Genomic DNA, 14,052 nt, shown 5'->3' with positions numbered 1-14,052 from the left:
AGGGGGGACCTGATATAGCGGAGAGCATAGTAAACATAGTATTCTTCAGGTAAGTGTAGATTAAAAATTTAAAAAAAAAAAAAAAAAAAGAAAGAAAGAAAGAAAAGGGGGATTACTCCTTAACAGGATAAAACTATTGGTAAATCAAAGATCAACGCATGCTTTAAATATCCTTAATGTTGATCACTTAAAGGGTGTCAGATGATCAGCTATGGAGGTACTCTTTTCTGATAATATTCCTTTCTCTTAATTAAAAAAAAAAAAAAAAAAAGCAGTTACTGTGTGCTGACCTCCAATGAGTTCTGCACAGTGGTATAGAGGGCATGTCAAAGTGTGGGCAAAGGGTCTGTTTGTCTCTACGCAGAAGATCAAGGCCTAGCTTGGATACCCAGAAAATGAACTAAGATACGATATGAGGAGGAGCTTCCGGCATCAGCACTCTCTGGAGGACTCGTGCCGGGGGATGATCATCAAAAAGCCTCCACAGGGATCCGGACGATGCTGCGGTTGTGGCTGCATCCAGCCCACCGTCTCCTGGACTTGCCATAAGAAGGAGGAGGGAGATGTCTAGGCTGGCATGTGCATACAGTGAGACAACGAATTTGACTGGATCTGTACTGTTGGAACTCAACCAGGAGTTGGGAGGGGTGCAAGTTGTAGCACCCCAAAATCTCATGACTATAGACTATCTATGGTTAAAAGAACATATGGGATGTGAACAGATCCCAGAAATGGGCTGCTTTAATTTGTCTGATGGTTCAAGTACAGTTGGAAAATATCCATCATATCATAGATAAATTTTCACAAATGCCTAGGGTGCCTAAATGGAGTTCTTGGCTTCACTGGAGATGGCTGGTAATTATAGATTTGCTTTGTTTATGTCACCGTATTCCTATTATGTCAATATGTGTGTGCAAATTAGTTAGTAGTTTAAAACCTATACATACTTAAGGTACTATACAAGAAGATATGTCAAAGAAATAATCAATCCTCCCAAGTTTCCTTCATATGCTACATCTATAGCTTTTCTTCTTCCTTCCTAATTACAAACTTTAAATAGAATTCGTGCCTCATATCGAATTTACCGAGTATCATAATTCCTCCAGGTGGTAAAGATACCTCGAGACAAGTGCTGGGCATAGAAGCCACAGGGCATAAATCTGCAAAGAAGTAAAAAGCTAACCTTTGCAAACAATATGGCTTCTCTCTCACTTACCAACTTTACATTTCCCTGTATGGCCCCGGAAGATGACTGGTTAGCCAGAGACGGGTAAGATTCCTCAAGGGAGGAACAACCTAAGACAGGCACAGTCGCAGGGGGGCCATCAGGTGAGAATTTGGGGGTCAACAGAGGTGAGGCTCAGAACCTCACCCCCCCTGCTTTGAGAGAAATCTTCTGCATCCGTGGATGTCTTGCTGCCCTTGTCTAGCCTGGATTAATACTTAGTCCATAGGCACACACCTGATCATCTGATCATCTACATTTGCCTTCTTACAGCACTAAACTATGTTTTCTACCTTTATCTTGCATCTACCTACCACTTCAGCATTTTATTAAAAATAAAAATAATAATAATAATAGGAGAAATGTGGGATCAACATATAAATCAAGTACAAAAATCAAATGAATATTCATATTTGACCTGATGGTTTATAGGTCATATTGCATGATCAAAACCGAAAGTTTCTGTGATGACTGCCCTTGTACTGTTCACCATGTAAGAATTTATTCACTCTGTAAGAATTCGTTCACCATGTAAGAACTTGTTCGTTATGCTTCAGAAGATTGGAGACTGACGAGAATTAGGCTTGAGATGGATTAATGATTGTACATTGAGCATTGACCCCCCTATACTGAATTTTATTGTTGTTAACAACCATTTGATCAATAAATATGAGAGATGCCCTCTCAAAAAAAAAAAAAAAAAAAAAAAAAAATCATTTTTTTCTCACATGAAATATTTAACCCAAATATGTGTCATTCCAGGTTTTAAAAATCAATTTGATTGGCCACAGGAAACGTATTTTGGCATCTCTGGGGGACAGGCTGCACGACGATCCACCACAGAAACCCCCTCGGTCCATCACCCTCAGGGTAAGTGCCCACAGGGTCATTTTCTTCTCCACTCTTATCCTCAACAATTATTTTGTGCAATGAAATAAAATGACTGAAGCAATGAGTCAGGAAGTATGGATTGTTTTCCATGTAGCTCACCTTATCTGTATGAAAAAAGTCTCATGTTTGATTATGCTTTATAAGACAATATTTGTTTTTCTCAATTGGTTAAATGTATACTTTTGAGATTCAGATGTACATCTGACAAACCACCACCTTTCTAGAAGGAGCCCCACTCCTCCCATCCCACACTCCCAGCTACATCAGAGAGAGGAAATGAGTTTTCTGTCAAACTCCTCAAACAGTTGAGTAAAGATCAATTTAAAATGAACCTAAGGGTCTACTCTATTTTAGGAAATAAAAATTGTCCAGCTTTACCCACTGTAAAAATTAAGAGTAGAGAATCTAGGACTTTATTTGATTAACTATTTCAACCATATTTTAGATTTAGGGGGTAGAAAAACGAGAGAGAAACCATATAATGGAGGAAGAAAGAAAGTGGAAGGGACGGAAGGCAAGGAGGGAAGGGCAGAGAGAGTCAGTGAGAGGCAACTGCCAGGCACAACGGCAGCAGGAAGGAACAGCATGTATGTAACAAGTCACAGTTTCATGAGACCTGTAGAAGGGGTTTTTCAAGAAATTCATCAAAAAGCTGGGATCGGTGTATATGAATGTCGAATCACTATGTGGTACACCTGAAACTATACTAATTATATGTAATTATAAATATTTTATATTTAACATTTATGATTATAATATTATCGTACTCACACTGCAATAAGAAGTAAATAAACAAATGAAAATTTTTTAAAAGCAGGGATCTACTTGACTAGTTGGAGCATTCCAAGTCTGTCTTTATTTGTCCTACGCTTGCTTGCTTCTGATCCCTTCTCTGCAAGTGTGAACAGGGTAGTGACAAAAACGAGGAACCCAGGCGTGGACACTCAGACACGACCGCCAGCGATGACACGCAGTCGAGTGCCCCTTGTCAGGGGGCTTCAGTCCGCAGCCTGACTATTAGCACAGCAGAGGGTCAGGCAGGAAGGAGCTGTTAAAATTTGAGTTGGAAAGTACCCAGAGATTTCAGGGAATGCGAGAGACCTCCCTCCAGGAGGGAGCCGGGAGGAAAAGTGACTTGGGGAACTGGGCCACCCTGGGTTACATGGAGGCTGGCTGGGGACTTTGGGAGTAGTGACAGCAGAAAAAGGACCCATGTTTCTCCCTCAGTAAGAGGAGCCTCAAATAAACTGGGGCAAAATGAAGTTAGAAAAGGATTACTGTCTTACCTTCATTACACGAAAGGAGAGGGAGAGATAGGCACCCTCAGTGTAACCATCCTGAATGACTCCTTCGAGGAGTAATTTCATGCTACATGGTCTACTCTTTCCTCTCCCTTCTGAACCTCTCCCTCTGGCTTCCTGGGAGAGATTTAGGAGACAAGAAACAGATCAAGGACAGAGATTCCAAGGAAAAGTGCCGGACCTAAACTCCTCAAAGGAGGTCCAGCACTTCCTGGGAGAAGTGGCCTGGAGGGTCTGCCTGATCCACCCTCTTCCCGCTGGCAAACGCTAGAGCCCAGCTGTCTGCACCCCTGAGCTTACGTCCCACCAGTGTCCCTCCACTGGAGTCCTCCTTGCTGTTGACACACACCCCTGTCATGTGCCTTGCTCCGCAGTCTGTGCATGTGACATGCTGTGTTTCCATAATGTGTCCTCTTCCCTGCCCAAGTGCCAGACCACTCTTTGATGAAGATGCATTAGGTCCCAATTTGGCTTTTTTGTCCTGGCACTTGGCATGGAGAGGACACTGTCCACACAAATACAGGTCCTTACTCTGGAAAAACACACACACGGCAGTGCCAGGGGTGCCCGACACACGTGACTCTCTCCTGAGGTCATCCATCGTACTAGTTTAAGAAAACAGCTTGACTCTGTGCCTTCCACCTTTGGCCTGAAATACTTAGGGAGCAAAGTACTGCCTAGATCACGCCATTAATAAAATAGTAGAATGTCATCCCTTCCTTAGCAGTGGGTTGACTCAAAAATGGCTTCCAACCCCGATGGTTTGTCTCGTCACTATTTCACAATGTTTAAAGCAAAGGTGAGCTGTGAGAAATGGTGTTGACTCAGGATGTGTTTCCATTCAGGAACCCAGTGGTAATCACACTCCTCCACAGCTGTCTCCATCACTTAGCCAAAGCACCTACACCACTGGTGGCTCCCTAGACGTTCCTCACATTATGATGCAGGGCGATGCAAGGAGAAGAAGAAATGAGAACTACTTTGATGATATTCCCCGATCAAAACTGGAGCGGCAGATGGCCCAGGTAATGTATCAGGAGCCTGTGCGATGTTTTTGCCTGGCTCCCACACTGAGTGCCCTCTGACATGGAACCGTGGCTCGCAGTGGGTGCCTGCTGTCCCCCTGGCAGGAATCTTCCCGTTTAGTGCCTCTGCTCGCATTCCCTTCTCTTGTGAACCAGACAGAAACAGATAATGGAATGTATCCCCAGATCCTTGCTATCCATTCTTACTGAACAGATGATATCTGATCTTACTGCTCCCAGAAAGTCTTTGCCCTAAAGGGAATAATACCATGTAAAAATCAAATTGTCATGAAAATGAGTAATAAAAGTCTAGATTACAAGGTGTAAAGTGGCTGGATGACAGGACACAAGTCTGCGGGTGTAAGCAGTAGTAACTCTTCATAATGTTGTCAGTTACCACCCAGGTTCACACATTTGTATTGAATTGTGCTTCTGGTCACCTGGAGTAGTTGAAATTGATGCTGCCTGATGCAAATATCTGCAAAGCAGAATCTTTCATGTTCAGGCCTTTCCAGGTTCTTAGTAGAGATGTCCACGTGCAGTCCATCCTCAGCCCACTGCTCAGAAACTGGTTGTCAGCTGTAACCAAGCAGTGGCGCCATTGTGGAAGCACATTCAGATGGGCAGCTAGCTCTCCAGTCCTGCCCTGAGATTCAGCAATATGGATTTGTTGACAGCTATTGGCAGAATCAACTCATTTCATCCTCATTCTAAGTTCAGACTGGTGTGTTAAGAGGCTTCTCTCCACCTCCCACACCTAAAATGAGAATCTTGAGGTGAAAATTTGACTGTAATTGCTTTGCTTGGGTTGTTAAATATTTTTCTAACTGTTTGGTGAGATTCTGTTTCTAAAAGCCTTTGGTAAACATTCCATGCAGCTGCTCTTGAAAGAAAAATGCTAAGAGAATGTTCTGGAAACCACGGCTGTTCTGTCTGCAAATGCCCTGGAGAGAGAAAGAGTATGGGATATTGCATCTCCTTTCGATTCTTTCAATAATGAATTGTTCTCAGGGTTCTTTGTGCAGGGAATGGCAGTGTTGAGGTGATGGAGAATCTTTTTTTGAAGATGGAAAATGTTGGAGAGACAAGAAAAGAATAATTTTCCCTTTCTTGTTAAGTATTGTCTTTTAATCCTTATTACTGCATTTACTGATTTCTTTTAAATAAAGAGTCTAAAAGCTTTTTTCCCCAAGCTGTCTTGCTGTTTGTTAGTATTTGTGGATCACATATGTGGTTAAATTTCTCTGATGACAGCATTTTAGAGACATAGTTTGTTTTAACCTTGAGCAATGTAGTCTTTATGTATTAAAACAAACTGGGTCTTTTTTGATCCTTCTCTTCCCTGGGTAAGGGAGGATCATTTGTTTATTAATAAGCATTAGCTAATATTGACTGTGCCAACTTCAAAAACAGAATCACTTGTCTCTGAGCTGCTCATGTAATTTATGAAATTTCTCCACATAGTGCAGTTTTTTCAAAGAGGATATTAATTACTCATCTGCCTATGTATGAATACTCAGAGGTAATCAGTCTAGCAAGACTGCTCCCTTACTTTCTTCATGAGACTCAGAAGCTAGGGGCAGTGGCTGGAACAGCCCAGATCTTTCTCCTGTCATTTCGATCAGAAGGCATCCCTTTTGGGAATTGTTTTGCCCTTGAGAAAACTGAAGGAACTTGTACTTGACTCAAAAGCAGAAAGAGGAATGAGATACGCAGGTGTCTAGAATGTGGCGAGCTATGGAGGGTCGGTGTAAATATGCTTATTTTCCTCATGTGTACTGCTCACAGTGATCTAAAAATTGATGTAGACATAGGCCTCCATCAGCAACCAGGAGCCTATTAGAAGCATTGTGCAATCCTCTGCTCAATACAGCACTTCTGCTGCAAAAAAAGTAGGAGATGGCACTACAGGCATCTGATCAATAGGAAAAAGGGATTCTGGAATTGTAACTCGTAGGCTGGGTTAAATGCAGGTTTCAGTTTGTCTTGAGACTGTTTCCCAGCCTAGAAATGCCAAAAGTTGTGGAGAAATGAATGGATACATTTTTAAATAGTGTGAAAGCTTTAACCTGTCAAAATATGAAATACTCAGTTATTTATTGTTGAACAGTTTTATTTATGTGACTTTTCTACCATTCAGCTGTTGCTGGGCAGCTGTGTCTGGGGAGGTCTCTCACTGTGCAGGAGGGAAAACCTCAGCCTGGTGGGGAGGGTTCTTGACTCTGATCAAGAAAGAATTCCCAAACAAGTTGGACAAATGTAGGTAAGGAAGGAATTCATTAAAGCGAGAGTGGTAGTGAGTGGCAGCAGCCGTGCAGGTGGCAGAGAGCAAGGGAGAAAACGGAAGCTCATTGAACTCCTGCTCAGCATAGGACAAATCCCTTGCCAGCCCCTAAAGCCAGGGTTACCTGGTATCCAGTGTCCACTTGACTCTGCACAGCATGGGAATTATATCCCCAATACCCCAGAATTTGGGGGAACGACAGCACACTGGCTGGAGTGAGTTTATGTTCCAAGAACTTCTACCTCCCTACTGGCCTGAAATAAAACAGGGACAGAGAAAAGGATAGTATTATGACTATAAAGCGGAATAAAAAGGCAAATGACAAAGGCATTTACCACCAGTGGTAGAGGTTGGAGAGTTCTTGTCATTATCATGGAAAAGAGTTTAGACACAAGTACAGTGGGCTTATGCAACACGCAGGTTTATTTGATATAAGACAGTACCCACTCAGATTGGAGAGTGGGCAGCCTCAGAGAGGAGGCACGCTTAAGGGTTTAGGGTTTGGGGTTTTATAGGGCCTTTTGGTTAGGGGTTCAGCATAAGGCATGATGTATACAGGTGATTCATAATTCCTTTGTCTTAGGAATAGGGTTATTTAGGTCACTGTGTTGATACAGATCTTGGCATTATTTATCCATGTAGGTTCATTTTTTACTCTTGGGAGGTCTATTTCTCATCCTAGTTACAAAGTTACTTAATTGATTAAGGGGATGGAAGAAGAAGAGCAGCATATAGATTAAGTTTAAGGGCCTTTATTGCAAGCTAAGTAGATTTTACAATGGTGTGACCCTTGTCCCATTTCCCTGCATCTATCCCATAACCATTCAATTGATGTTTTTCTTATTCTTCCTTTTGCTGTAATAATTTTTGAAATTCATTTGCTTTTAACAACCTGTCATATTCTCTCTGGACCATATTCTTTCCCAAAGTTATGTGATTAGCCAATAATTTTTAACCTTTTTAAAGGCTTAAATTAGCAATTAAAATTCGTGTAAACATGCAGCTAGTTACACCCCCTTCCAACCAGGAGCTCAGACCCTGAGGTTCTTTGCCAAGGGCTTTCTCCAGGGGGGTTACTGTAGCTTGGCTAACGCTTGCCTGACCAGTCTGTTTCCTACGAAATCAGTAAGTCCATCTTCAGGCTTTTTTACTTAGGAAAAGAAAGGAAAATGCAGTTAAGAGAAAATCTCTAGAACACATCCATGTTCTCAGAAATACCTGTACTTCAAGTTTATCAGAGCCCCTACCAGTGATCTGGAATTCTAGCCAGAGGCCAGAAACCTGAAGTTCCTGGTGGTTGCGGTAATTCACAGGAAGTGTGTCCTCCTTAAGGTCTGCTCAACAGATGTTTGAAAGTGCTTTGCTTAACTTGGAAAAACAGTGTTTAAAGTTAAATTGAGATAAATTTAATGGCCATTCCACTTGTTAAATTTATTCATTGACAAATATTTTTTAAAAGTAACACTGGAGTGCTGTCTTAATTACTTGCTTTCCAATTGAACCAATATTAAAAATACCTGTCTTGGAATACAGGGGATTTTCAAAATTGTGGCTGTTGTTTGCTTTTATTCTGATCTAAGCAATATTCTGGCATTAAATTATCTTCAATGAATATGTAAGAGATAAAATTGAGTTCACTAATAATATTTTTAACCTGTTGAATGTAATGATATAAGCTCTTCTCAACAGTGGGTTTCCTATCATGCTGAACACATAGGTTTTCTAGCCTATAATTCTATATTGGACTCATTAGCTCAGATGTTCTGAAATCCTCCCATGTTTCCATATCCCTAATAAATAAATGTTGCACTCACATTTGTATAATAATAACTTAATGCATATAGAGCTTTTAAATTTTCTAAGTGCTTTCACATCTGTTATCTCAATTTAGCTCAAATAAGGTATCCTACACAACTATTCATGTGCAATTAGCACGTGGTAGATCAGCTTTTAGTCCAAGATCTGTAGAGATGAGATAGTATATGGAAAATGTATCAGAAGGAGAAAAAATATTTTTGGTGACTTAAGGCCTAATCACAATTTTAGAAATTTTCTTGAATGATATCGAGAAGTCAAAGTACTCTCAAAATGATTAATAAAGAGAGTAATGGAACGAATTAAGTTTAGGGACAACATTCTCCAAAGTTATGAAAAAAGGAAAAAGAGTTTCCCAATGTGAAACTGATAGCCATTTATGGAAGGCCTCCATTTACAGGAAGTACTTAACAGAAAAATTTTCTACTTCACAAAATAAAAAGGAACTGAACAGTAAAAGAAATGCATATTCTTGTACAAACTTGAGCTTGATATTAATGAGGAAAACCCATAATGTAGAAGTCCTTGTGTTTTGAATGGTCTTACTGAAATAAAAAGATCAGTATTGCTTGGGGCAATATGTTAGGCACTATAAAGTCTTTGTCTAAATTGCTAAATCTTTAGAAAGTTGATTTCGTTGAAAGTCTAATAATTCTTGATACAAACAGTATTACTTAATTAGTATGACTAGATCAATTACTTCATTTGAAAGCATTTTGCATCTTATGTTAGTTCTACAAATACTCATTCTTTTGATATTCTTTAAAAGAATAGGAATGGAAATAGAGCCACACAGAAGGCTGCCTTGCCCAGAGCAGTGCCTGGGATTGCACTCATGGTCTATTTATTATGTAATCCTCACGACAGCCTGTTCCATGCTAGAGGAAGCCCAGGTGGGTGAGGGTTTTGCCTTACAGCTGGTACATGGCAGAGCCAGAACTCAGAGCTCCGTCTGCCTGACCATATCCTGGCTCCTGTCGGCTCCTGGTGTCCTGTGGGCTGTCGCTGTTTTAGAACGATATGAAATATTTTAAAAACAGTTCAAATACTAGTTTCCCATTCGCTAGAATAGATTGCAGTGATGGAGGCATAGCAAGCAAAGCCAGACTAAAATCACTAGTAGTTTTGTGGGAACTCATTGAATTGGTTCATGTTTATCACCGTAAAATCCTTTAAATGCAAAACTACAGCAGTTATTCGTTATCCTTTTAGTGGAGACCCTGCTGCACATCCTGGTAGCCTTCTCCTGTGTCTGTGAAAAGCTCTGTATATGGGTGTGGGGTTTACTGCATGTACAGAGAAGTTCTTGCCTGTAGGGTTTCTCCGAATAGTGGGTGCTGCTGTTTCCTTAGCAGCTTCTTCAGCTGGAGCTCTGATTTGGTTTCTTTCTGATTGTGTGGCCTTTACCAAGTCATGCGGTTTCTCTGAATTTCAATTTCCTTGTCTTTAAAATGTGGATAAAGTCTGTCTCTTGGGGTTGTGCGTATCAGATAAAACAAGTTATGTGAAAGCATATTCTAAATCACTGTATATACGTGGATGAGATGGCTGTCAATTCAGATTCATCACCTGTGAGTCCCTGATTTCAAAGTCCCTGATTCATCATAGGACCAGCTAATGCCAAAGATACTAGGAAAGTAAGAGCTCAGACTGTGTGGCATTCTCTAAAGACCATCTTGTTGTCCCAGTATTATCCATGCTTAGGATGTATTTTGAGAATGGAATTGTAATTTTCCCTTTTCTTGCTTTAATCATATACATACTAAGGCTGCCAAGGAGGATCTGTGGTGATGGAGAGTGGATCTGTGCTGTGACAAACCAAGCAAAGCAGAGGATAGATGGATAGTTCTCTGCAAATTCAGGTTATAAATGTAGCAAAGGGTATCTTAAAGCAAGAACAACATAACTGTAACATGGTAAGATAAAACATTAAGCTAGGAAGAAAGGATTATTTTTTCCATCAGTGAAATTTAGAACTTGTTTGAAATACACGATGCACAGAATTGTTAGCTAGAGAGGATATTCCAAAACTCTGTGAGGCAAACACTTAGCCATCTGGGAAAGAAGGAAGACAATAATTAATTCTTTTATATTTTATAATTTGTATTATATTTGATATTCTTTTATAATTTCTAGAAAGCCTGTTGCTCCTAGATATTCTACCCACTGCTAGTGCATTATGGGAATTTATGGAATCAACCCTCAGGAAAGAGCACAGCTCTGTTGAAAGGAACACCATTTTACAAAGTGATTTTTTTTTTTTTTTTTGCCAAACTAAACCAGTTTTCTTACCACTGTGTTACATCAGACTTTTTTAGTGCCCGTAAGTTAGTGGCTACTTTCTAATCTAGATTTTCATCCCCTAGCCACTTCTCAGAGAGGCTTAGCCTACCTATGACTTCAAAGTTTTCTTCCATGAAGGTCTAAAGAGCAACTCCTAATACTTAAGGAAAGACAGGTAATATGTAACCAAAAAAAAGGAAAGTTAAGAATAAATGCAGTAAGCTCTGATTTGACAGCTTGATGAGCTGACAAACTGACATCCCAGCTTCAGAGATAACGAGGGATGTGGCTGATGTCGGTGCCCTATTTCAGCCAGGAGCTCCAGACTGCCAGCCGTCTACTTCCAAAGGCAAAAAGTGGAAACCAGTGCTTTCATACCTAGGATTTCAACCTGAGGTGTTGTACACATTGTTTATTAATGTGGACAGTTAATTGCCTCTTCTCAAAATGTACACTGCTTTCCCTGTGACAACCTGGGATTGGAAATTCCAATGTGATTAGTGTCTTTCAGGCAACACTGAAGTGTTAACTGTCTATCCTTGTACATCCATCTTAAAAAAATAATGAGAATAAGTGGGAGAATCTCTCAGATGGATTAATTTTTAGGTTTTGCTGCTCATCTTGCAAGTATTGATTGTTTCATTCTCTGTCAAGCCCATCAGTGAGGCTGATCAGACGCCCAGGAGTTTGTTCTGACAGATACAGTCAGACCTAAACACCTCCGTTCATTTTGCTAGAGAAGCTCTGATGTCTCCACTTTCCTTCATGTGCTGGTGCTTAACCAAAGTGAATGTTTCCAATTAAAACAAGACCATGGATTTCTTTTAAAAAATATCATCAGTAGAAAAAACCCCATTTTCAACTGAATAAAATATCTGGCAATATATAAAAACCCTATTTCAATGGAATTGACCTTGTGATATTTAGTGGTGCCTTAGGCTTGCTGACACTGAGCAGCTTGTTCACAGAGGCACACCAGCCTATTTTTTCACTCGTTAAATTTTTTTAATGTTTCTCATTATATTCAGTCCAGTTCTTGGGCCCACAGGTCAGAGTTTTGGCTGTTATAATCTGATCTTGATCAATTTTCAAGGGTAGGAAAATTTTCTTATTCTCCTTCTCCCTCTTCCTTTTCTTTTTCCAGCATAAAATAAGTAAATAAATAAAGAGAAGGGTTTTTTTCATGTTTGGAGGAAATAGGGCTGATTATGTGGTCCTGTTGTGGTTAATTCCATTTATATATATGATTACAGTAATATATTAATAGGGCCTCTTCTGGATTCATTGAAGTAACAGAAGTTGAGCTCAAGAAGTCTTAAGAAGAAAAGAGCATGTATTTGAATCATTTTGCTGCAAAGTCCAGGTTGATCTGGACCCAAGTTCTCAACTGATGTCTTGCTCTCTAGGTCCTCACGTCTCAGCTCTGCTCTCCTCTGCATTGGCTCTTTCCCCAAGCAGGCTTTCTCTACGTGAAGGGAGTTTCAATTCGACCCTGCAAGAAAGAAGTCAAATCTTTCCAAGAGTTCCCCAAAACATCCCCATATTGAGTCCCATGTTTCAGATCAGTCTGGTTTGGATCACTAATATGTCATGAGCTAATCACAAGAGAGAGAGAGAGAGAGAGAGAGAGAGAGAGAGAGAGAGAGAGAGAGAGAGAGAGAGTGTGTGTGTGTGTGTGTGTGTGTGATGTGATCAGCCAGGCATAGGTCACATATCTGGAGGTTTTAGCTCCACCTGAACCACACAGACTGAGTGGTGGGAAGGGAGCCACTCACAAGGAGAGTCAGAGGCCGTGACCAGAAATGGAAATGGTATCTGGGAGGCACAAGCAGCAGTAGTGGGCATCTGAAGAGACCCATTCTGACTTCTGAATTCTGAGAATGTCTGATGGAAAACTACTATATCACATGGGTATGGATTTCAGTTTTCACAATTTGATGAGCTCTTTAAATATCAGATTTAAGGTAATGAGATCAGGGTTAAAAATCCCATCTTTGATATCTAATACCTCTGTAACCTTGAACAAGCCTCTCGCTACTCAGAGCCTCTTCCTAAAGTGAGAATAATACCCACCTCACATCATTGTTGTAAGACTCAAGTAAAGTAGTAGTCATCCAACTATTTTTTTTAAACTATAAAGCTATATGTTTGGGTTGCTTTAGAAGTTATTATTATTTCAAGATAACTTCCAGTTTTCTTCTGTACTGTGCTTTTTCAACTGCAACTGGGAATAAATGCATTTTTAAAGTAAAATTCATAATATTTAGCTGTGTTCTGCAAAAACTCTATTTCCAGCTTGTAACCCCAAACTAATACCTCTCTAGTGATATAGGAACAATAGATCTTAGGAATGCAAATACTGTTCAAGAAATTCCTAGCTGTGTTATAACCTAATTAGCATTGGATCTCTTTGGAAAGGATTTTTGGATAATACCCATACTTAAATACTTGAATATATGAGTTAGCATATATCAAAACACATCATTATAGTTTATGTTAAAGTATTTTATTTCTATTCTAATAAAGTATATGTTGGCTATGTAGGGGCAAGGTCTGACTCTTCCTCCATCATATTTTAATTTCCTACAATAAGCACTCTATAAATACTTGTTGACCAGATTACTTCATTCAAGGTTATAGGCCCCACAGAACTGCAGGTTTCTAGGACTCCGGAGAAGACACAAACTGGGGTGGTCTCAAATTTTTTAGAGAAATAAACTACCTGGAACAGTAGCGTATCACCCACCAGACTTAGGTCTGGTAAGTCTAGCGACCATCTCATGATCACCAGAGCTGGCACCAATCAGTATGACTTCCAATGAGGAAACTGAGGCACAGAGACTTTATGTCACTTACCCAAGGCCCCAGATTGTTAGAAGCAGAGCCAGGATTTGGATCCAGGCAGTCTAGCTTCATAGCCTCTGCTGTAACCACTGTGTTGATTAACACTCCAAGTTATGTCATAATAATACCTAATACCTATGTAAATGCAAGGTTTGTAGAGAATTGAACCTCTAAGGTAGCATGGGTAAACATTGTATTTGAAGAAAATCCTTCACTCTTGACATCCAATTTTTTGTTCAGGGGTAGCATGCAATTGCTTCATGTAAACAGTTGTGAAATGATGTGACCCCCCCCCCCTTTCTCTATGGGTCTCTACTTAAATGAGGTTTGAATGCAGCCTCACAAGAAAAATCCCAGCCTTGCATTCTTCCTATGGCTAGAAGC

At 40.2% G+C, this 14,052-nt stretch overlaps 1 protein-coding gene across 18 annotated transcripts in view; it reads left to right on the top strand.

The window, feature by feature from the left end:
- The window catches only part of ANKS1B (ankyrin repeat and sterile alpha motif domain containing 1B), a 995,298-nt gene that overhangs the window by 918,249 nt on the left and 62,997 nt on the right, over window positions 1–14,052 (top strand). For all 18 annotated transcript variants that reach the window (XM_073213673.1, XM_073213674.1, XM_073213669.1 and 15 more), the window contains 2 exons: window positions 1,988–2,095; window positions 4,263–4,442. In XM_073213673.1, coding sequence (XP_073069774.1) covers window positions 1,988–2,095; window positions 4,263–4,442 — 288 coding nt within the window. The remainder of the gene's footprint in view (window positions 1–1,987; window positions 2,096–4,262; window positions 4,443–14,052) is intronic.

This window comes from Manis javanica, chromosome 10, assembly GCF_040802235.1.
Source record: "Manis javanica isolate MJ-LG chromosome 10, MJ_LKY, whole genome shotgun sequence".
Taxonomy (NCBI): Eukaryota; Metazoa; Chordata; class Mammalia; order Pholidota; family Manidae; genus Manis; species Manis javanica.
The sequence above is the reverse complement of the archived record's forward strand: the minus strand, read 5'-3'. Positions and strand labels throughout refer to the sequence as shown.